Source organism: Paramormyrops kingsleyae, chromosome 21 (genome assembly GCF_048594095.1).
Source record: "Paramormyrops kingsleyae isolate MSU_618 chromosome 21, PKINGS_0.4, whole genome shotgun sequence".
NCBI lineage: Eukaryota > Metazoa > Chordata > Actinopteri > Osteoglossiformes > Mormyridae > Paramormyrops > Paramormyrops kingsleyae.
The window spans coordinates 18724835-18749692 of record NC_132817.1 but is presented as its reverse complement, the minus strand read 5'-3'; the positions used below and the strand labels follow the sequence as shown (position 1 = coordinate 18749692).

Below are 24858 nucleotides of genomic sequence, written 5' to 3'. Positions count from 1 at the left end.
GTGTGCTAATCTGAAGGAGTCTCTCAGAGGTCCTGCTGTCAGTACAGTGTGTGTGTGTGTGTGTGTGTGTGTGTGTGTGTTACATCAGCAGTCTTTCCTGAATGTACCCCACAGGCTGCACACCCTGGGTTTGTCATGTATCGATTTCGTGTAGCACAGTGTTTCCTAATCCGGTCCTCGGGGACCCACGGTCGGTCCATGTTTTTGCTTCCACCAAGCTTCCTGCCAGACGGTCCACATTTTTGCTCCCTCCCAGCACCTACCGGGAGCAATGTCGTGGACTGTCTGTGGGTCCCTGCGGACCGGATTGGGAAGCACTGGTGTAGCATTTCCCAACCCTGGTTCTTACAGCCCACCTGTGTGTTGCTCCGCAGACTAGCTGAGCGCCCTGTCGATTAGGCTTTATGAAGTTACTAATTAAATGAATCGCTTACATTTTATAGATTTTCGTCACAAATTATGTCATTGGGATTAATCCTATGTAGATAGCACTTCAAATGAATGATATCCATTCATTTTCATTTAGTGAATCATTACCTGTTTGTAGCTTTTGAACTTTAAGCTGTGATTAATTAGTATGTATAATTATGCCGTGTGTGTATATAAACTTGACAAATGATCAAATAAAGTAAAGAATGTATTATCAGAAAGCACAAGATTGCTAGTTTGGTTAATACAATCAAAATTTACAGCACGTCCTGTAGCACCTGATTCTGTTTGTGTTCTGGAGCGCGTGTGTGTGTGTGTGTGTGTGTGTTATTTATACTTTGCATAGCTCCTCGGTGAAGGTTAGACTTGCTAAGCTGGATTCACTTGAGTTATAGTGACTGGATGGAACGAGGAACACACACACACACACACACGTGTAGCATGCTGAACAAGACCTAGCTGCACGCCCCGCTCAGCACTCCTTTACCGTCCCCGGAGACGTGCCGCTGCTCTTAGTGGGTCACGCCCTGCGCCAGGCTGGGAGTCCCTCAGCAGCTGTGGGATAAGTTGGCGTTCTGAGGCTCCTGCGGTGAGGTGAGAGCAGGCCTGCTCACATTCTGAGGCTCCTGCGATGAGGTGAGAGCAGGCCTGCTCACATTCTGAGGCTCCTCTGGTGAGGTGAGAGCAGGCCTGCTCACATTCTGAGGCTCCTGCGGTGAGGTGAGAGCAGGCCTGCTCGCATTCTGAGGCTCCTCTGGTGAGGTGAGAGCAGGACTGCTCACATTCTGAGGCTCCTGCGGTGAGGTGAGAGCAGGCCTGCTCACATTCTGAGGCTCCTGCAGTGAGGTGAGAGCAGGCCTGCTCACAGATCCAGGCCCGGCCTCCTCATCGGGATCCATTGCTCTCAGAGCTCCCGCCATTCAACCACGTCCCCAGTGCATCAAATCATTGCCCAGATTCAGAGGAGGAAGTATAGTGGTGTTACGCAGAAATAGCGCCTCTCGCTGAAGATGAAATGACATGTGGAAGATCCTATAAGAAAGTTAAAGTTAAAGTGGACTGTGCTGAAGTGATGGGGAATCGTGGGTGAGAGTCACCCCAGTTCTCTTTGCAAGCCAAATGCTGGCAACTCCTAGAATGATGCCGTTTTAATGCCCCCTGCCCCCCCAAAGCACAATTATCAATTTTTAAAGCGAGTGTCTATTGTTACTTGTGCCTACTGGAGTGTCTTGTATGTTGGCAGGCTAGGCCCATGTATGCAAGCATGAGGTACGACGTGTATCGCGCAGACAGAATGCTGCATGGAAGCCTTCCGGGTACCTGAGATGCGCTGGGTTTCTGTGAAGGAGAGCATCTGGATGACGGAGTCAGTGGGCGCTTCTGCAGATGAGGTCAGAGTGTGTGAGCGGCGTCGTGTGCGGCAGTGTGTCGGCTCGCAGCCCGCAGCCCGCCTGGTTTAGTCACAGGTACACGCTGTCTCTCGCTCGCTCGCTCGCTCTCATCGTGCCGGTGCTTCTCGCTCACGATGCCTTCTCGGGATTCTGCCTGCGACTGGCGCAGCTGCGGGATGCGCAGCCCTCCCTTTCGGGGGGGGGGGGGGGGACCCTTCAACTTGCCGTGCTTTTTGTTTGCTGTGGATGTCATTGTGTTTCAAATGACCAGCCGAACTTTTATTTGAAGTGGTGCTTCACTGTGTGTGATTATGCAGACGGGTTTAGCGTCACCAAGCAAACAACCGACCAGTAGGCCTGGTGCATATATTGATAAGCTTATTGGTTTGTCTGCACAAGCCTCACCGCTGCTGTGTCCTCCAGTCCAGGTCAGAACTTCAAGGTTTTGGCACCATTCCTCTGTCCTGGTTTAGTCTGGCATGGTGATGGATTCCTGAGACGCGCAGTTTGCATTGTCCTGAAACGGCATGCTTTCTTAAGTTGCACGATAATTATGACTATGATGCCTTGATCAGGTGTTAATCCATAAGTCCTGATTGCATCCATTATTCTTCAAAGCTTACTTATGTCTTTCATCAAAATGATGGCTTGAAACCAGTGACCAGTTTTACGATTTGACAGTCCCCCGTGACTGTGAAAATATTATTGGGAAACCACCGCCAGAGGAATACCACAGACGTGTGGAACAGCAGACTATCACAAGTCTTAGTAGGCCTTGCTGTGATGGCTCCTATTGGGCCGGTCTTTCGTACCAGCTATCTAGCTACTTGTCAGCACACAGATATTTTACGAAGCCACATGCTGACCTCTTGCCCTTCCACCGGCTCCACGTCTGCTCTTTCAGGCATGGTCGGCTGTCTGTCTAGGTCCTCAGGTCACTCTCGGTTGAAACCCTTTTCCCGCCCTGCCAAGGACCGGCCTTGTGGCAAAAGGCCTCATTGATTTCTCATCAATCCTCGCTGGGTTGCCATCAGAATGACAAGGTGAGGCTGCAGAGGTCCTGTAAGTCAATGAGGTTGCCTTTGCTTTGCCGAATGAGTGACTGAATGCAAGGTGAAATGGCAGTGAACGGCTTAGCAAGGCCTGTCGCGATAATTACGGTATCGACTTATCGGACGATATATGGAGATGACCTTGATCATTTTTCTGACCGCAATATCGGCAAATTGCGCTAACATACCTGCGTACATAAGAATGAATGCCAGCAATATTTCAGGCAAGACTTCTTCTGTCTTGTCTGCTCTCTGTGTTAGATGTCTGCACAGGGCAGATTCCCGCTCCTACCCGCACACGCGAGATTCTGTCACGCACTCACCTGTTCATCATACTTTGTTCTGCTCCAACCCGCATCTTTTAAGTCTTGTCCTGCCCGCTCCTGGAGAAGCTTATCATATAATAATAATAATAATAATAATAATTAATACATTTTATTTGTACTGTGCATTTCTCATACTCAATGTCCTGTTCACTCGCCAACACGAACAGTTTGATAAAATAAAACTTATTTGAGCAATACTTACTTATTTGTGTGTTACTCTAGGCCAGGGTTATTCAAATCACGGTCCTCGAGGTCCGGACACGGCTGGTTTTCCAGCCTTCCTTTACCTGTCAGTGTGAAGCCTCTGACCAATCAGAATCAGTAACTACCTGGGAGAACTGAAAACAAGGCCTGGATTTGAAATCGAGGTCCAGATTTGAAGAGCCCTGCTCTAGGGTAATAGGAAACTGTTTCAATAGGTGTTTTTTTTGTCCCCCGATTACTATAAAATTCCAGCTAGAATGTTTGGAAGAATAAGCTGCAGCTCCAGTGTGGGAAGAGTTTGGCTTTAAGCCGAACGGGAGAAGGAGAGCCCATTAAGGCGAACGAGTCGCTATGTCACCGAAAAGTGGCAATGCAACTAACCTAAAAACTCATCTGAAACGTAACCGTCCCATTCAGTTTTCCGAGCTGGGAACGAAAACTGCAGTCGGAGCTTGAGAGGGGCTATCGCGACAGCTGTCTGTTACGGATGCCTTTGCCTGACAGTGCAAACGTAAACGAGGCCGCACCAAATGGCACATGCTCACCGATGCCGTAAGTCGCTATATAGCCATAGAAATGCAGCCGTTAACCACCGTCAGACAACCAGCATTTAAAAATATGCTGAAAAACTGCCATTCCAAAATTGTACAAAAAAATGAGAGGACATTCTGTGGGAGATATGAATTTTACTTTTCTACTACAGATATGTGGTCAAGCTGAAATATGACCCTATACATGAGCTTCACCATATATTACATCACTGTTGCCTGGACTCTTCGTCGGGATCCAATGCTCTCGAAACTCCCGCCATTCAACCATGTCCCCAGGAGTGTGACACATCATTGCCCAGATACATACCTCAGAAAAATTGTGTGGTTTTATGTTTTATTTATTTATGATTTTTTTGACATTCCAATTACATTGTCTGAATTTTAAGAGAAAAAGTTTTTTTTTTTTTTGAAAGTGTGTATTTGTGTTATGCAATTATCATCGTTATAGCAGTGGCATAAAATGTTCTTAAAATGACAGTAATATCGTTTATCGCTATTTTTTCTTGGACAATATATCATCCAGTTTAGCTCTGGGGATTTGCGGCTGGGAGAAATCAGAGCAGGGACTTGGGTGTGGATTACATTCTGACTGCACAACACACTGATAATCAGACATGGCCATACTTGTGTTACACCTCACTAATGGTCCCCAACAAGAATTTGTACGTTGCTGGTAGGGTAGAAGAACACGCTCACATGGAGTTAATTACTTCGGATTGCTCCAATCTGTGGAGACCATGGGTTGTAAGATGATTGTCATTAATTAAATTTGATGTAATTAAATGTCTACAGTATTCAGTGCTTTTATCAAAAGAAATCAAGCTCTTCGTCAGATGTTTAAACTCTCCTGCGTACATCAAGCCATACTTGTTGGGTTGCGATGGACATAAGTATCTGGCTAAGGTACATCTTAAGAAACAGATTAGTATCCTGTCACCCTGGTTTGACCAATAAAAATCGCTTTTGAGAAATTACTGCCTACCTCTCTCACATTTCATCTTGGTGCCCCTGGGCCTCTTTGACCGGGAGGCAGTTAGAAGTGTGACCTGTTGGTGGTCGATACTCTGCTGCAGGCCACTGTGCTCCTTAAGATATGTCGCTGTCATGGTAAATTTGCATGGCTTTTACTCCGCACGGTTTGGCGTTATGCAATGAGAACGGATTTAAATCTAATCCGAAAATGTAAGGCTGTACACTGAACCTTTTGCTGCAAGACAGTGCTTCTCTGCCCGGTCCTGTGGGACCGCCAGACGGTCTATCCCAGCTCCCTGCCAGCTCACCCAAGTTTTCATTCCCTCCCGAACACGTAGACTGTCTGGGGGTCTTTGAGGACCAGGTTGAGAGATATTGCTGTAGGAGATACCGGATACCCAGCATGGTGCTGTATCAGTCTGCCTCATCATGTCATGAAACCCAGTAGTGCTGTAGCTCGCCTGGTTCTGAACAGAGACCTTGTCTGCGGCGGTACATACGCTCCACGCCCACGGTCCTCCTCTTCCTCTTCCCGCGTGGTCCAGCGACGTCTGAAGGACATTAATAAAACAGTTGCGTTGCGCCTCCTACGCCAGAGGCTCCGGTGACTCGCGGGTGATTGACGGCCGAGTCCAGCCGCTGCGATGGGCACCCGCCGTCTGCGGCATGGCGGACCGCCACGCCGGCCTCGGATCCCTGCGCGCGGCAGAGGGGGCGGAAAGGCTTCTGCATCTCGCCAAAACCACGTCTCCAGCAAATAGGAAGGCTGGCTTGGCTCAAGCGGATTCTTGTTCTTTTTCAGTATGAATTAAAGAGGCTCAACAGATCGCTGGGCTATGTGTCCCTGAATGGACAGGAGGATCATTTGGGGGTAATTGTTAGTCTTATGTATGTGTATTTGTATGTACAGTGGTGGTTTTGTTGGTTGTTCTGGTCAGCATCTATGAGCAGCATTCAGATTAAGTAGCTTTTTTGTAGGTTCAACAGAAAGGTCTCTTTTGGGACTTAAGCTGATTCCTCACATGTCTAGTGCATGGGCTTTAACAGGGTTAAATCCCCTGGAGTTTGATTTCAATTCTTCACTTTTCTTTGTATTTTTGCTTCTACTAATCAAATTCTTCACTTTTTTTCAGCATCCGTTTTTTTTAGTCACTCTCTCGCCGCTTCTTAATAAATTAATCATTAAACTCACTGAATATACATCTCTTCTGACAATCACACTGTGATTGGTCAACTAACGGCATGGGCGAGTCACGAGTCTACTTGATAAGGTTGGGAGAATCGTGAATACTGTGTAAAAAATTGCGTGCTGGCGTGCTGAAAACATGATGTATATTACGCATTTCGGAAATAATATTCTAATTACTATATATATAAGGTAAGCTAATACTTTCCCGGTGTTTCATAGTATCTCTAAGAGGGACATTCTAAAACGCTTAATGTGGTTTAATGTACCAAAATAGCGACCAATAATCACCAAATTTCACACACACACACATCTGGTCATAAAGACTTTCACCTGACAAAAAATCAAAACTGAAATACAAGGAATATGGACTTCCGTTAAGCGTTTTCCCCTCCATTGACGCCCATTATAAGGAAAAGGCTTAATGTAACTTAAAGTACCAAGACAGCCACCAAAAATCACTATATTTCTCACACATATATCTGGTCATAAACACTTTCACCTGACAAAAAATCTAAACCGAAATACAAGGAATATGGACTTTATTTTACATTAAGCCTTTTCCTTATAATGGGCGTCAATGACCATTTATGGCCAGATGTGTGTGTGCGAAATTTGGTGATTATTGGTCGCTATTTTGGTACATTAAACCACATTAAGCGTTTTCACATTAAGCGTTTTAGAATGTCCCCACACCGATCGATAACATTTGGTACTTTTAGAACGGCCCATGCTCATTTGACATGGATGATCGACGATCGTGTGTCCGGGGCGCCGGGAAAGTTTTGATTAGGCGCTATGGGTGCTACGGTTGAAAATTGGGAAAAAATGAAATTCGACTTTTCAAATATTCAAAATTCGTCATTTGAAAATTGAATTCGCCAGAGTGACTTGATGCCGTTTTTCTTTGTCACCATGGGTTCCGTTTTCGTCAGTGACGAGCGGCAGCGGGAACCCTGCTTTAATGGATTGGGACGTAGCTGAGCTGCCAATAGATGGGTCCCCAGGACGTGCACCCTAGTGGGTTCAGGTTGCCCCTGGCTGCCTGTTTGGGGCTCTCCGTTCCACTCTCTGCTTCGCTGGTAAGCTGCTGTTCTCCACATGGAAGCTCTCGTTTTGGAGGCTGCTCGCTTTTCCTGGGTGAGACCAGCAAGCAGGTTGCTGGGGTGGGTGTGTAGCCCAGCAGGTTAGGAATATCTACCCGTTTCCGGGAGGTTGTGGGTTCAAATCTCATGGCAGGCAGAATAGTAACGTCTTCATTTGGACCCTTCAGCAAGGCCCTAAATCCCTTGAAATGCTCTAGGGCAGTGTTTCTCAACCCAGTCCTCAGCGAACCCCAGCCAGTCCACGTTTTTGCTCCCTCCCAGCTCCCAGCCAATCAGGAACACCGAATAGCTGGTACAGGTGCGCTGGGAGCTGAGAGGAAGCAAAAACGTGGACTGGCTGGGGTTCGCTGAGGACTGGGTTGAGAAACACTGCTCTAGGGATAACCCCTAGATGCTCCCTGACCCCAAGCTTTCCTTAGTTGAACAACTGGATGCTTTTTGGCAGAAGTGTCTGTGAAATAAGTGTAAATGGAACCAGCCTGTCCTGTGCCGTGTTCCTCACCAGCCCCTTTCAGCCGACATTCCAGTAGACGCGTGTGATCGCCCACCAGCGATGACGTCGCTGATGATGTCCTGTGGAATGCGAGACCGAATGGATTATTACTCATCTTCTACATGTGTGCTAATGTAGTGATTGTTGTGGAAGTCAGTCAAGACGCGCAATACAGGGATAATAAAGTCACATGGCCCAGACAGCTGACCCAGGCACGTTTGGCCCATGTGCTTGTCTTGGTTCGTGGTGGTAAACGGTAGACTGAGGCTACCCCAAGCTTTTGTTGTCCCTGTGGGTGGGTGCATGCGTAGGGTGGGGGGGGGGGGGGGGTATGGGCGTGTTATCGATATCGGCTCAAGTTCATTAGCCTAAATTTCTCCATTGGGGGTAATTATATTCAGTTTTTTGTTTTATGGGTTAAATCTGAGTGGCTTTAGATACTGTTTAGGGTGGATGTGTGTTCTTCCGGGCTCAATACAGCCGGTCCCCCCCCCCCCACCCCCCACAGTAATGGTTCAGGCCTAGGCCTGCCTCCAGCACTCTTGCCTCAGACTTCTGCGAGGCCTGTTCTGCTGAACATGTGGCTCTTCTCCGCTCTGCAGGTTCTCACCTCTGCGTTGTGAAAACTTCACTTGTATCGCTTAACGCTGCTGTGATGAGTGTTGTTGTATTTATGTAATTATCAGGTGGTGGATTCTTATTCCCCATAAAATGTTTATTTATTTATTTTTTTGTTTTGTTTTTTTTTTAATTAGAGGGTTTCGGCTGAAGATATGCAAGAACTGCTGTTAATAAAGCCTCAGTGTAGAGGCGATTTCCTTAGGCGTCGCAGTACTTTTGCTGGAAAATGATGAAGGCAAAACGAAATAAAATGAATCTTCGGGTGTTAAGAAAACTGCTCTCGTGTGGCTGTGACTATTCTGTGTAAGACACCCTTTCCCACAGTAGCCAGAAAACAGCATCTGAAGATGTTTGGTAGGGCAGGGGGGTTAGGGTCCGAAGTGAGGCTAATCGCCAGTGCTGTATCATAAGAGTGAGTGATAGTGATTAATTGTCATTGTTGACACACCATGGCACATAGTGCACAACAGCGAAATGTGTCCTCTGCATTTAAACCAAATGTGACAATGTGACACAGCAGGGGGCAGCTAATTCAGCATCCGGGGAGCAGTGCTTGGGGGCGGTACCTTGCTCAGGGTACCTCAGTGGTGCCTCGCTGGTCGGGGATTCGAACCAGCAATATTTCGATTACGAGTGCGCTTCCCTAACCATTATTCCCCCATAACGTGAGAATCGCGGTCATTCTGTTTGGCCTGATTGGGACGCAGCTGATGTCAGTCATTGATCATTATTATGCTCTCTGTCACAGTTTCGGTGGTGTAGTTCCTGTCACTATGTTCTATGTTTTCCCCTGTAAATAGCCCATTGGTTTTTCGGACGAGTATGCGCAGCTGTGAATTTTTCATCCTGTCGTTTGAAACCTTTACTTACATGCATACAGTACATGTGTTGAGTATCTGTCACAACTGCCTGACTGGTAACCCCATGTTACTATAGTTAATACACTGTGATACTCCTGTGTAGAAGTGCAGACAGAAATGGTCACGGCAGATTTCTCAAAGGTGGTGACACCCTGATTCTTCCTCATTTGGATTAGCTCAGTTACTTACTTTTGATGATTATGGGGAAAAATGTCCTCCGACAGTCTAGGTTTTGTCAACTCTTGGTGCCTGTGGATGTAAATTGGCGTGACAACACTGTATATCTCAAGCTAATTATTTTTCAGGCACTTTTTTTGAGGATTGACTTGTATGGAATTTTATCATGATTACATTACAGTCATCATTTCAGGCTTGCTTTGTCTTGGTATTTGTTTCCTGCTATATGTTTTCTGGTTATTAAAATAATAAATCTTTACATTGTTTGTAATGGGGGGGGGGGAGAGACCCAGATCACAGCATTTAATTCTCCAGAATATTTATGACATTTTCAGGAAGAGAAGTTGTTAATTGAAGTTTTATTTTTGGTCTAATACCGAACATGTTCATTTTGCATCTGAGATTTTGAGAATTTTAGATTCTGTTTTAAGGGTGTATTCCTGAAATGTATTTATAATGAAAAGCATTATGAATGAGTTGCTTATTTCTGCTCTTGCTCAGTATAAAATGCTTGTGTTCTTATCAGCCTGACTCATCAAGCTTGACCCTTCAGGTTCCAGTACCTTGGCCTTGTAGTGCCACTCTGTGAGGTCAGGCCTAAGGTCACTCAAGGTCATGGCTGTCAGTAAGTTCGGCCGTCATGCAGGCTTCCCACTATTGACGAGCCTGATCCCTTGCTTTCCTCTAAGGGTTGTTAGAAACCCCCACCCCCACCCAAAACATATCTCACTGGACATGGCCTCCATTTCCCCCCCTCCAGCTGGGTTGGTCTTTGTGGAGAGAATTTCACACACACGTGAGCAGTGATTCAAACTGGGACGTACTTAAAGTGCATCACGTGAGTGATGGAGAATGCTGACGCTGACGTTCGCCCCGTCATTTTAGGAAAGTTTAAGATCAGTATCAGGTAGGCCCGGGTGACCGGGATGGAGGAACAGACTGTCCCCCCCCCGGGTGAAGGCGGAGGGACAAAATGTACTGCAGTGATGCTGAGGGACGGACTGAGCCCCAGTGCGGATGCAGCGGTTGTGAGGGTCCTGCGAAAAAGCACCATTAATTGGACTATAAACGGGTCACAGACAAGCCTACATAGATCATGTGATACAGGTCATTAAGGTAGACATCAATGGACACCCCCCCTCAGTGTTATGTAAGTGAAGCATTTGGGCGGTTAAGCTGCAGAGAGCAGGACAGACGGGAGCTACTGGTCTGTGGCGGAGGATAATCCCCGCGGACTGCCGGGCCCCTCCCTCTGTCGCCCCCCGGTGCCGGAGCGAGAACATCGCTAGCTTGAGAGAGATGAACGTCTGTATCGAATTACTGTGTGCAGAACCCCAAGTACTTTTCACAGTCTTAAAATTATGCACTGTGAGCACTTCCCTGTGTAAACCACGTACAGCTGGCCCCAGCTGGTTGGGAATGCTTTGCTGGAATCTGATGTAAGTTATAAAAATGGAAGGGTTTCTGAGGCACCGCCAGGGCTACAGAAAGGCGACATCGCTCCCTGGCCAGTATTATTAGAGGATTATACGGGTCCGTAGGTCAGCAGCAGGCGACATACCCTGCTGTGCCGGGATCGACCGATTGGGCTTTTCACTTCCCTTCTTCCCACTAGACCCATTCTTGGAGATGATTGCGGTGTGAAACAGAGTGTGGTGTCTGTGAGAACCAAGGTTCCAGAACCCGCTTATGTGTGGGGTCAAGACACACAACCGCTCTATTATTTCCCATCGGTTAAACCGCGCTGAGCCCAGCAGCGCACTGTAATCTCACCGACTGCTGGCTTCTCTTGGCCGGAATTCGGTCCCATGCTGATCACCGTCCTAACACCATGAAGGTTATAAGTCTACTAGGTCCTGCTGGGTAGATATGACAGAGATGGAGACATCACCTTCCTGAGTAAGGCCCTGGTGGATTGTCGTGCTAAAATCTGCCTCACATGTGCCTCACATTTCAGTTCCGAAGAGATTCATTACTAATATTTTTGTCCCACCACGTTTGTTTCGTCCTAACAAAGACATTGAAAAGTATTCAGAAGAAGCGAGTTTGAGGTCTGCTCCTGCCTGCCATGGGGGACACATTGGCCGGCTTGCACCACATGTTAAAAGGCTTAGTAATTAATTGAATTTTAATGAGGATCTTTGGCAATCAAAAAGTAGGCTGTACTTTTTGCACGTGTGGGGTCTCGATGGAGGTCGCGGCTGCCGTTTTAATGTCCCACTGGCGGTTAAGCATCGTCCGCGGAAAGAGGGGCAGTGCTGGGCTCGTTTGTCTCCGTCATGCCCGCGGTCGCCTGCCTGCAGGAGGATGGTGGCGATACGCTGGCAAACACTTGTGGTTCTCACCTGCTGGATGGCTAAACGGTGCTGTTTAGGTCTTACATGGGTGCAGCTCTTCTTTAAAGCATTAGAGAGATAAAAATATCAAAAGCAAACATTGAATGTTCCTGGAAGTTAAGCAGCGTGGTAATGTCAATAGTTACACATGCCGACATGAAAACAACGCATGTATATGTGATTTATCTATTCGCCTCACAGCTAATTGCTCATTCATCACGAGCGTTTAGAAAGGATGCACATTTCGACGAAAGGTTCACAACTGAATAATTCACAGCGGGATCCAGGGCTAAAGCAGATACGCGGGATCCCAGTAGCCTGGTGATCTATGGCAGTGTTTCTCGACCCGGCCCTCGGGGGACCCCCTGCCGGACCGTGGTTTTGCTCCCTCCCAGCTTCCAGCGGACCTGTTTTTGATTGACTGGCGGCTGGGAGGAAGCAAAAATGTGGACCGGCTGGGGGTCCGTGAGGACGGGGTTGAAAAGGCATCCACTGGTAGCCATGGGCACGTGTTAGTGAGTTGCTTCCTCATCGCACACAAGCCCCGTGTCCGTCTGAACATTTACGGCTGGCACTGATCTCATCGGTGAGGACGCTCCCCTGTACGGCGCTCGTCACTCGTCACTTGTCACTCGCTGCCACTCCTCCTCTGTAGGTCTCAGATGACGTGCCGTACTGTCACTATAGCCCTCAGGAGGCTGTGGTGGCTTTGGCCCCCGTTTCCACTGCAGATGCTCTTTGTGTGATTATGGGTCGATACGTCGGCGCTCTTCCTCTATACCATGGTGGTCCTCGACCCTGAGCTGGGGTTTGGGCGGGTTGTCTGTAGGACTCAGGGGTGGAACCTTGGGGAGAAAATCCCCTCGCTGATCCGTCCATCTATGGGAGCAGAGTGACGCCTGGCGGAGGGCGTGGGCGGGACGCCTGGCGTAGCGCAGGCAGGGCTTTGCGAGCGTAGCTGCTTCAGCCCCACATTTCCTGAGCCGGTGTTTTTCTTCCTGAGCAAGGACAGAGTCTGATTCATCGCTGCCTTAAGGACAGCGTGACGGAGGCGTTGGTGGGGACCAGGTGACGTACGTCCGGCGCGCCCAGAGTGCGGTGATTCAGCGTGGGGTCCTCACCGCGGGGCTTGAGAGAGAGGGGACACGGCTCTTTGACCCACATGGAGACAGAAAACCTGTGATTCAGGCCTGCAGTTAGAGGAGAAGCATGTAAGATGGAAATCAGTCAGGTGAATCAGCACTCTGTGGGCGAGTGATAGATGTGAGGGATGAGGAAGGTAGCAGGTCTGTCTGCGTTCTGCATCCGCACAGGAGTTATAAACCGCAGTGTTGGTGTAAGGCACTTAATCGGGTAAGGATGATGTTACCCCACGCTCCCTCGCCGTCTGTCTGGGAGGAGGGGAGGAAACGGTGTCACCGCCTCCCCCCCCCCCCCCGCCCAGTGTCACCCTCCCCAGCCCTAGCCTGACATCCTGCTTCTGTCCTACAGAAATACAGGCACCAGGATGAAGACACGCCACCCCCGGAACAGAGCTCCCCGACGCCCCCTGGCGAGCCCCAGGGCCCTGAACTGGTGCAGGTATCTGAGAAGAACATCTCCCAGATCGAGAATGTACACGGCTTCGTCTCCCACTCGCACATCTCCCCCATGAAGGTAAGGACCATCCCCCCAACCCCCCACCCCCCCTGGCTGTGTGCATGCCATTGCTTACTCCATCGCATCGCATTGCAAAGGACCAGCGTGTGTGTGTGCACAAGTAAACACACACACAGACACACACACACACACGTGATGGGAATTCCCTGCAGCGCATTGCTGGCCTGGGTAGCATGCTGAGAGAAAAAGGACAACCTGCCCGTTGCCAAAAGTGTTTGCCTCTTCCCCTCCCTACCTTCACCAGGATCCATTAGGGGACAGGGACAGTCAGTTCAGATGCTTTCCAGGTGACTTTCAGTGTACCACGAGGCCGTACGGATTCAAAGGAGGCGATGCTAATTATTCCGCGTCTCTGCCTGAAGTAGGTCACCATTAAACTGGAGAAAACTTGCATCATCTTCAGCCAGACATAACTGCTAGTTTCTGTTCCTGCCCAGTTAGCTTAATAACGTCGCCTATCTGGCTGGGCTTGGAAAATGAAGTCCAGACTCATTACCAGCCATTCGATCCAAGCGGCTTCCTTGCCGGTGTTCAGCCCCAGCGCGGGGGAGCCCCGGGCGTGCTGCCTGAGCCTCAGTCCTTCCTGCTAGCGTTAGCCTCAGTCCTTCCTGCTAGCGTTAGCCTCAGTCATTCCGGTTAGCGTTAGCCTCAGTCCTTCCTGCTAGCGTTAGCCTCAGTCCTTCCGGTTAGCGTTAGCCTCAGTCCTTCCTCCTAGCGTTAGACTCAGTCCTTCCTGCTAGCGTTAGCCTCAGTCCTTCCTGCTAGCGTTAGCCTCAGTCCTTCCTGCTAGCGTTAGCCTCAGTCCTTCCGGTTAGCGTTAGCCTCAGTCCTTCCTGCTAGCGTTAGCCTCAGTCCTTCCTGCTAGCGTTAGCCTCAGTCCTTCCGGTTTGCGTTAGCCTCAGTCCTTCCTGCTAGCGTTAGCCTCAGTCCTTCCTGCTAGCGCGTCGGCCTCGCCCTCCGTCGCAGGCTTCCTTTGACCCATTCCCCCTCTGTGTCAGTTGAGTTCCCGAGGCAGGTAGAGCGGCCCCTCGCAGTTCAGCCGAATCTGAGGCTGCTGTCATGATGGAGCAGTGCGTGTGACCTGGAGCTGTAGTTCTCAGTGCTGTGAAGAGAAGCGGCCCTTTTTGTTTTTAGGTCAGAGCAGAGCTTGGGGCACGATGGTCTACTCCCCAGATTCGCCTGCAGAGTCGTTCTCCTGTCACCTACCCTGTGTGACTCTCATCCCCGCAAAGCCCTCAGCAGGGAGAATCATATCTGCCCCTCAAGACGCAACGAACTCTGGGGCCAGTCGTTAACCGTAATCGACGTCTCTAGTGCCTGATGTCACCTAGTTTGTGACCGGCTTTTGGCCACGTCCAGCCCAAACGCTCGTTCCCCATCCCGGACAGGTCTCTGCTGCCGTCGGACCTGATTCCCAGCCTAATTAACATTCATCTGCGCCATTGTGCTCTGCATGTAATCAATACAAGCTAGACTCTTATTGCAGCTGTCAGGCTACCAAAACTGTTTGGCATCCTTCCATTGTTCATTGAGGTGCCTGTACATGGAATCAATAGATGAATGTGAGCAGAATATTGTTTGGGATTTCTCAAAATTAAATTAGAGAGAAATCCCAACTAATTTAAGTACTTTTCATTCAGTAATAAAGGGCCAGCAAAATTATCCTTGCGCATCATTAAATGTTTATCGCCACCCAGTGGCTGCATTTTGTCATTGCAGGTTTCTGTTGCATTCAAATTGCTCTGTAGACTAGAGAAATTAGTGGTTTTAACCCTTTAACCCATCTGAGGCTGTGCACATATGGTGGTGTGATTGATTGAGCTCCTGAATCATGATCTTGTGTTGTAATGATTCGTATGAACAGAGTGGATTATGGTAATTAATCCTTGAGGGGTGGATCATTTGAATCTCAGGATTCAGAATCGGTTCTTCTAACATAGATTAATTTAAGGCATGTAAGTTTAAATAAATATAGCAGATGTCTGTATTTGTACCATAATGTATAACAGCATGTGTTGATGGCAAAGACCTGGAGACTGACCTTAACGTGTGACCTTAACTGGTCACCCAACCTAGTACCAGCGCCGATCTAATTCTGGGCCCACCAGTCCTTTTGTACATGCATTTAAATGGCTGATTTTGTACGACCAGAGCGTCAGACAGCATCATAAGCCGTTTAGGTCTCGTAGCTTCTGCAGTGACCCGTTGCTGTTTCGGCCCTCGTACAGCACTGAGCCATGTGATCATCGCAAGATTCTAAAGAGTTGCTACGATCTCATAGTTTCCAGTGACAGTGACCCAGCGCTCGTGCTGTGGTGAGCCATGTGATCAGGTGATCATGTGATCATTGCGAGATTCTAAGGAGTCGCTAAGGTCTCATGGTGCCTGCAGTGACAGTGACCCAGCATTCGTGCCATGGTGAACCATGTGGTCAGGTGATCGTGTGATCATTGTGTGATGCTAAGGTCTCGTACCACCTGCAGTGACAGTGACCTAGCGCTCGTGCTGTGGTGAGCCGTGTGATCAGGTGATCATCAGGAGATGCTAAGGTCTCGTGCCTGCAGTGACTGTGACCCAGCACTCATACCGCGGTGAGCCATGTGGTCAGGTGATCATCGCAAGATGCTACAGTCTCATAGAGCTTGCAGTGAATGTGACCCAGTGCTCATGCTGTGGTGAGACATGTGATTAGGCGATCTTGTGATCATCGCAAGATGCTAAGGTCTCATAGTGCCTGTAGTGACAGTGAACCAGCGCTCGTGCTACAGTGAGCTGTGTGATCATTGCAAGATGCTAAAGTGTTGTAGTGCCTGCAGTGACAGTGATCCAGTGCTCATGCCAGGGTGAGCCGTGTGATAAGGTGATCGTGTGATCATCGCAAGATGTTAAGGTCTCGTAGTGCTTGCAGTGACTGTGACCCGTCTCTGTTCTTCTGCCCATACCGCAGTGACCCATGCAGTCTGTTGATCACTTTTTCCTCGTAAGGCACTAAATTCTTTCCCCGAGTGTGTGCTGCAGTGCCTGCCTCCTGCTTTCAGGTGTCCCCAGTGTCACTCATGCCCAGCAGCCCCCTCCCATCCCCCCGATGCCTGTGGATATATGGTCCCACTTTCTCTATTGCGACCGTCCCTCTCGATTCGTCGCTCCTACCTCCGTCACTGCAAAACGGCTGCTGTCGGATCATACGTCCTTCATTGGTGTCATGTCGATGATGTCATGCCTCCGGTCCGCGGTGGCGCCGTCTGGTCCCGACGAGCCCCCCCAGTGGTGTATCTGTGAGTTCGTAAACACCATAACGCAGAATGGCTTTGGCGGGTGTGTTGGGCTCGCCGCTCACTTCCTCGGCGCACTTGTGCACGCTTGTGTGTCTCTGCCTTGATCACCCCCCCCTCAATCCTTCGTCTGCTTGTTTGCGTGAGTCTCTCTCTCTCTCACCCCCCCCTTCTCTGTACCTCCTGGCTTTGCTGTGACTGGTACAGTTACGTGCCCCTCTGTAGGTAGAGTCCTTGGAGTGCATCTTCGACGGGCCTTCCGCGTTAGGAGTGGAGGAGATCCCGACCTCCGCCTACTCCACCCTGTACTCACAAAGCGATGTGCTCTTGCAGGTAACACCCACGATTGCCAAACGCAGCGGCCTGCCCCCTCTGTGCGTCGCAGCACCCTCGCCCCCCCCCCCCCCCCCAGTGCCCTTCAGACTTTCACAAAATGATCACCATCTGTTTCAGATGAAGATTCGCTCATCATTTTGCGAAGCCTGTGTTTACCCCCCTCCCACCCATTCCTGTATGTTGTAGTACGCTTTGCAAGCACTAGATGGCAGACTTGCCACTGTGCATGAGTGCTTGTGGACTATCAGCTGCTGTATTGAAACCAGCTCGTGTTTTACTTAACTGTGACTTTGTAAGAGATTGAGAGGTAGCCATCTTGGTGGCGTTTTAGTGTCTGGCAAACGACCAGGCTGTGTAAGGTGGGTGTATCTGACGTTGCATTCTGCTTCCTGATTGGTTGGACACGCTCATCGCAATATCCCCTGCCAGTTGAAGGGGATGGGAATGCAACTGTGCGGCATGCAGACGCGCACAGGTGCATCGTTGCAGTTATGGTGCATGGCTGGACTCTGGCTCTCAAAGTCCCCTGGAGTACAGCGTTAGTGACATGCAAAGGCCGGGCTTGACCCAATCACCGAAGGACTTGCCAAAACAAATTTCAGAGGATTTGTATTTCCAGGCATTTTGAGAGCCTTGAGAAGATGTTGGAGCTGAGGACTGTTGCTTGGCTCACATGCCAATATACTGACCTGAAGCGCCATGATCGATGATAATCTTTCCCCAGTCTAGCTTCACGCGCAGGGGTCAGGGGCGTCATACCTTTGTGTCACCTAGCATTCCTGAAGCCCTTCTCCTCCTCAGCATCAGCATCACCCCCCCCCCCCCCCCACATTAAATTCATGCTTTTTTGAATTTTGAAGGAAGACTCTCGATTGGCACGTTTGCGTTCCTCCACGCATTTCACTGCCTTCCCGATGATCAGAAATGGCCTTTTGTGCTAAATAAAGTAATTTGACTGAGACCCCACACACTGCACCCAACAAGCCACAGTGAATCACCGCTGCGTTTTAATAATTGAGGATGACTCGCTGTCGCGGGGTTTTGCATACCAGGCACGGTGTGAAGGTAAATATTACTCTGTGTGTGTTTTTTTTTATTATTGATTTCGTGCTGATAGGAATTTTGTTTTACAGTCATTCTCCCATTCTCAGCAGTCCAGAGACGACAAGCAGCTAAGAAAAAGCTTTTTTTTTATTATTTTCATTGGTGGAGGTGTGAGGTGATGTAATGCTTGTGAAGCGTTAAATCGGTGTTGTCAAATGCTGCTGGAGGCTGAGAATGAAGCGCAAACTCCCTATGTGATTGGCTGGAGGCTTGTACATGTTGTGATGTGCCATCCCCCCCGCCACCTGAGAAGTTGGTACGACCCTGAGTGACAGGTTACTCCTGGTATCTATAGGTGCTCACCACTCCTTTGAAAGGGACAGTCCTGCCTGTCGCTGTGTGGATCTGGCGGTGTGTTATTCGGAAGCCCCTTTTATCCTCCGAGGATGAGATGGGCGGTTCCAAGTCCCGGTTAGAGACCAAAATGAAGCCCGAGCGTCGGTGTGGGGGTGTGACAGACAGGCGGCGTGGGGGCGGGGGGGGCTGCTGTCTCTGTGTGGCGTTTCAAAGTGCTCCTGGGACGGCGACAATCCCGCCGTTTTTATAGTTGCTGAAAAATGGGCTGCAGGGGCCTCCGCATGCTTGCAGGAGAATCCGATCGGGGGAGTCTGCAGCTGTCATGGTGAAGGCTCACAACATGCCAGCTCCTGCTCATTTTTCCATTTAGGCTGCTTGTCTGAAGGAACAGGAATGGGGGAATTAAACAAAAAAAAAAAAAGTGGCGTAAACCAATAGGAGTTAGAGTGGTGAGGCAGGGCTGGGTTGAGATTAGCTGTTGTGTTGCCATGGCAATGGAACACCAGACCTGTGGCTGTGCATGCATGAGGTAATGGAAGCCAGCTGACCCACACTTTACTTGCTGGGATTTAAATAGGGTTAGCTAGGCGGAAGAGGCGTCGCGGGATCCGGCGTGTGTATCTGGGTTTGATTTGGCTTCCATTTACGAGGCCTTTAGGTTTGAGCTTTCCTGTGATAAAGTCATGTGCCGTCCGGCTTCTGTCGCGTCCCTTTTATCGGGTCTGTGTGGACGGCCAGAGTTAGAGTCACAGTCCAGCCGGTCTGCCCCGGGCAGCACTGCGCGGAGAATGGGTTCGTCATGGCGGCTTACAGGACATCAGTGGGTAAACCGGAACTCCATTATAAGCGAGTCTTTTCGTTGGTAATGATCAAGCTGGGAAGAGAAGCACGGAGCGGCAGTACGAGCGAAGTATGAAGAAGCTGAATCTCTTAAATCTATCCCCGTGTGTCCCTCCACCTCCACGTCTGCCTGTGGCGTGAGCGGGGGTGTCCTGCTTAATGTCAGCGTCACTGCTCACGCTCGCATTTCGGACGTCGCCATCAGAGGATCGTGAACCTAGTGTTGCCTGATCTGTGTTAAGGAGACGCGAAGCCTTTATGAGCCGCGGGCCGCGCTTCAGCGGTGACAGTAAACAGCTTCACTGCTGTGCAGGCAAACTACCTAGGAAGTTTTTACGACAATAATACTGTGGGGCGGGACTGTTTCACACCTTCAGGGCTGCGGGTTTGGGTCGCACCTCCGTTCTGTGTGTGTGGAGTTTCGTGTTCTCTCTCTGTCGTGGCTTTTTTCTGCATGCTCTGTTTTTTTATTCCCTCAACCTACAGATCAGCACCTATACAATTGGTGTATAAATTGCCCATAGTGAATGTCTGTGCCCTGTGATAGACTGGCATCCCATCCAGGGTGTACCCCAGCCCTGTGCCCTGTGATAGACTGGCATCCCATCCAGGGTGTACCCCAGCCCTGTGCCCTGTGATAGACTGGCATCCCATCCAGGGTGTACCCCAGCCCTGTGCCCTGTGATAGACTGGCATCCTGTACAGGGTGTACCCCAGCCGCGTGCCCTGTGATAGACTGGCATCCTGTACAGGGTGTACCCCAGCCCTGTGCCCTGTGATAGACTGGCATCCCATCCAGGGTGTACCCCAGCCCTGTGCCCTGTGATAGACTGGCATCCTGTACAGGGTGTACCCCAGCCCTGTGCCCTGTGATAGACTGGCATCCCATCCAGGGTGTACCCCAGCCCTGTGTCCTGTGATAGACTGGCATCCTGTACAGGGTGTACCCCAGCCGCGTGCCCTGTGATAGACTGGCATCCTGTACAGGGTGTACCCCAGCCCTGTGTCCTGTGATAGACTGGCATCCTGTACAGGGTGTACCCCAGCCCTGTGCCCTGTGTCCTGTGATAGACTGGCATCCTGTACAGGGTGTACCCCAGCCCTGTGCCCTGTGATAGACTGGCATCCTGTACAGGGTGTACCCCAGCCGCGTGCCCTGTGATAGACTGGCATCCTGTACAGGGTGTACCCCAGCCCCGTGCCCTGTGTCCTGTGATAGACTGGCATCCTGTACAGGGTGTACCCCAGCCCTGTGCCCTGTGTCCTGTGATAGACTGGCATCCTGTACAGGGTGTACCCCAGCCCTGTGCCCTGTGATAGACTGGAATAGGCTTCAGGTGACCCTGACCAGGGCAAGCAGTTAGTAGATGGATAGTATAGTAGGCTGTAATTGCTCTGGCAAGGACAGGAATGGCCTTTAACGGCTGTGTCTGTGCACTTGTTCTCCTGAGGAAGGCAGATTGGGCTTTAAAGTCACCTTAGCATGGCGGTGGTCCAGACTCAGAATAGAATCCGTGTTGTTTGGAGAAACGGCACCTGTATCTGCTTTCCTGCATTGTAGAATTCGGGGTCTCGTAAAGAGTGGTGGTCTTCCTGACGGGGGGGGGGGGGGGGGTGGGGGGGAGATGGAGCGAGGGAGGTGCGGAGGCGGGAGTCATGTCAGATAAATCAAACGGAGCTATAGAGAATGGGGGGCAGAGCCGGGCCACGTCTGTGCCGCCAGCCCCCTCTCCCGCCTCCCCTCGCCCCTCTCTCCCTTCCCTCCCTGTCACAGCCCCCCGGCGGCACGGGGGATGAATACTAAACACCGGCACAAAAGCACGCAGTCCCCAAACGTGCTGGTCGTAGTGCAGAGCGCGTACCTGACTCCAGCCCGGCGGAGGCGCGGCTAGCAGGGGACGGGCTCTGTGCCGCCCCGGCGCTGCCTTTCCTTGCGTTTTACTTCACTGTTTAATTTTTATTCGAATTTTTAATCCGGTCAGTCGGACTTGTGGAGCCACAGGGGTGACTCATACCGCCTCGATTCTGGTGGGCAGCACCTGCACGGAGGACGGCGACTCTGGGCTCGGAGCGCGCCAATAACCGCGGCAGCTGTGCGGAGAGGGAGGTGAGCGAGCGAAGGAGGGAGGGAGGCAGGCGGGAGGAGCAGCAGCGGCGGCAGCGTTGCTCACCCGCCGCCCGAGTGCGGAGTCCCCACGCCACGAGACAAGCTGTTCTGAGGAGGCGTGGAGACGGGAAAAGTTTGGGCTTAGAGCGCAGCCAGCCCCCGGTCTGTGGGTGGGATCCTGGCTCCGGGCCTCTATGGGCCCCGCTGCCGTAGGGGGGGGCGCCCATCTGTCTCCGGCATCGTGAACCGGCGCTCCTGGGGAGGCACTGTCGGATCGGCATGCTGGCCTCCGTGTGGTACGCGAAGAAGGTGGGCCGGAGCCTCCTCGGAACCCTCCAGAGAACCAAGAGGCTCCACCTGCGCTTGCTGGTAGGTCCTCGCCGGTGGGGGGGGGTACGCTGCCTCGGAACATGGATGTGGACCTCTGACTTTGCTCAGAGGATGCCGGTGCCGCGCGTTCTCCGCTGCGTCATCTTCAGCCTGTAGTTCGGCGCCACATCTGATGTCCTGTGCCCATCTGATGACATTGACAGGCTGCTGGGCCACCGTGAGTATGGCGGCTTTGTCCTGTACGGGTTCGTCTTGGGGACGGGGTCGGGTTAGAGCGTGACTCAGAGGGGTACAATCAGACCCCCTGTGGAACCCCCTGTCCCAAGGTGCCTCTATCCTTTTCTGGAGATATTTCTCAACCTGGTATTCAGGGATCACCCTCAGACGCTCCACGTTTTTGCTCCCTCCCAGCTTCTGGTAAAATGTGAACTATCTGGCAGGGAGCAAAAACGTGGAGCGTCTGAGGGTCGCCAGATACTGCCTTAAGCGTGGTCTGGTTGTAGGGGTACAGTAGGGTCCTACCCTCAAGGTGCCCATATTTTAACTGACACAAATATTCAACCTCAAATTATGTATTAGTATTTCAGTATACTTTCTGTTATGGACCCATCACAAGTCTAAACATGGGAAGCCTGGTTACTGGTGCTTGTGGTTACTGGGTCTTGAGTCGTCATTTTGGTGCAGTTTTGTCTCACTTGGAAAAGAGCTTCATATGAATGTTGCTGTCAGGTTTGATTCCCAGCTGCTGAATTTCGATGTACAGCAATGGGTAAGTGAATAACTCCGGTGTTTCTCGGGGATTGGCTTCATCTTCCTGACCTCCTTGAGGTGTCTGTCTTTGAGGGAGGGGCCTGGGAACATGCGAGCCCGAGGGCCCCCCAGGCCAGCTGCCCGAGTACCCTGTACCCCCCCCCCCCCCTTCCCTCCGAGCTCTGCATTGCGTTTTACGCTGTCACGGTTCCAGCACTCAAAGGCGTCTGAACACCCGGCATAAGGCCACCTGCACATGCTGAGCCGCCTATCGTGGGTGTGAAGCTTAAAAAAAAATACATATATCTTACTTATTATTATAATGATTCTTGAAGCAGATGATGAAAGGGGGCTTTTGTGTGTCGTGCTGGCACGCCTGCCCCGAGCATAGGCTTGGATTGACAGAGCCTCGCTTTACTCCGCCGTCCCTGGACAGACCTGAGGGGGCCAGGATCACCGACGAGCCGGCTGGGGCTCCCACTAGGCCGCAGCCATTGGGCATGTAGGAGGAATGTGCCGGAACGCGAGGCGCTAGACGGTAGCCGGTCCCCCGGAGCTCGCATTACACCTCGGATTTGTGCGTGAGCTCAGTAGCGGCAGGTAGAGGTGATGCGTCCCAGTGACGATCTGCTCGTCGAACCCTCTCAGTACTGCGGTCTGAGGTGGCGACTCCCAACTCCCGCCACTAGGGGGCGCACTCTGCCACTTTGTTGTGCAGGAAACATTATTCGTCATGCTTATTCGGCCTGTTTTTCATTTACTTCTTTATTTTGTTCAGCCATAAGCTTTACTGTTTGCTGCGGGGATCAGAAAGGTCAGCTGGCTATGTGCATGTTGGGCTTGCAGGCTGCGCAGATGATGTGATTCAGTATGTGCTTTTCAGTCCGCGACACCCACCCGTGGGTCATAGTCACGCACGTTACGAGCCACCAGGGTGGGTTAACTGGGATTAACTGTTGCTCCCAAAGTAATGACACGTGTGAGCGATGATGCGGGGGTGAGGAAATATAGGGAGGGAGGGGCCGACTGAGTCTGCAGCTCCCGCAAAGCTCCTTGGGACGGCTGGCCTTTGAGATCATGCGTGTGTGTGTGCGTGTGTGTGTGGAGGGGGTGGTTTAGTCAGCTAACGGCAGTTAGTTCAGCTACTCAAAATAGTGCTCATCTGTTTTCACATTTACAAGTGGAGAGCCGTCAGCCTGAAGGTGTGAATGCAGAGCTATGATATATAGTCAGAGACACGCAGAAGGCCGGTTCTGCAAGGGAGCACAGCACTGCGTGTGCCACTGCTCCAGTGCCGAAATGCCCGTCCTCGGCGTGGAGAGGACGCTGTCCCATAATGCACAGGGACGGCCGTCGAGTCTCTGCCACAGCAGCATCAATGTCAATATGTTTACATTGGTTATGATTCATTCTCCTCTCTCCCTCTCTCGCTCTTTTAAACCGCTGCAATCCTCTGGTAGGACCAAGGGAATTTCAGGGGGGAAGCAGTGGCTTGCTGTGATGTGTGTGAACCTTCAGAGCACTTCGTGTCGTAGACAGAAGCTACGTCTGCCTTTATGTCTGTAGGTTCCAAACTGTACTCTGTGTATAGAACATCGATTTGACCAAAGCCTTACGGGTATATCAGTGTTTGCTAGTGACCTATAAATTCTTGGGTGTAGACATTACCTCTATATTATGATTAGCATTCGTCGAGTTCCATTTAAAGTACATTTTCTATGCAGAGGTAAGGAAGAGAGGGGCGTGCAATGATACTGCGTGACGATATGTCAATATGACACAAGATGAACCACCTCAGGGGTGAGAACCTGAGAGCAGCCGTGTGGCAGGTGATACCTCAGTACCACACTAGTCCGAATGGACCAGTGTGAGGTTTATTCCAGGGGCTGGAGTGTCAATCCTGCCACCAACCCCCAAATATTCCCTGAAAGTTGCAAGACCTGCTTGCAGGGCTGGACGTAAGTTAACATATGCAGACAACCATTTAAGTGACACTTAAGTTATAAACATTGAAGTAACTTTGATTCGTCTACACAGTGTTGTTGAATAAGAATGAGATTAATATGGCAGTGGTCTCTTCGCAGGCTGTAAGGGAAAAACTTCTTTTTAATGAATTCTATCAGTCCCCGATCATACGTATTGAAGTGGCTAGTAGGATGATTAGCTAAAAACAGACTGGAGTGTGGAAAACGCTGTTAGTAAACATTGCAGATAAATGCTGAATTACTGTATATGATGTGTGCAATTTCACCAAAGATTCTACTGCTTATCAAATAAATGTAGCCTGCAAACGTTTCTCATTGCTGGATGTTCGAGTCTGAAGGTTCCCGTGAAGTAAATATCTGCGTACAGTGAGCAGAGTGCAGCGATCCGTCCTCATTTGCATTTGAATTAGCCGCCTGTGGTAAGGAGGCCCAGGAAATGCAGACCTGGTTGTCGTTTCTCCCTTGTGGCTTTAC

At 50.5% G+C, this 24858-nt stretch overlaps 1 protein-coding gene across 20 annotated transcripts in view; it reads left to right on the top strand.

The window, feature by feature from the left end:
* Positions 1-24858, top strand: part of LOC111858807 (discs large homolog 1-like protein) — a 116781-nt gene that overhangs the window by 36035 nt on the left and 55888 nt on the right. For 10 of the 20 annotated variants that reach the window (XM_023840910.2, XM_023840907.2, XM_023840906.2 and 7 more), the window contains 2 exons: positions 13196-13360; positions 16861-16968. In XM_023840910.2, coding sequence (XP_023696678.1) covers positions 13196-13360; positions 16861-16968 — 273 coding nt within the window. The remainder of the gene's footprint in view (positions 1-13195; positions 13361-16860; positions 16969-24858) is intronic. The other 10 variants (XM_023840916.2, XM_023840915.2, XM_023840923.2 and 7 more) reach the window with 1 other exon arrangement.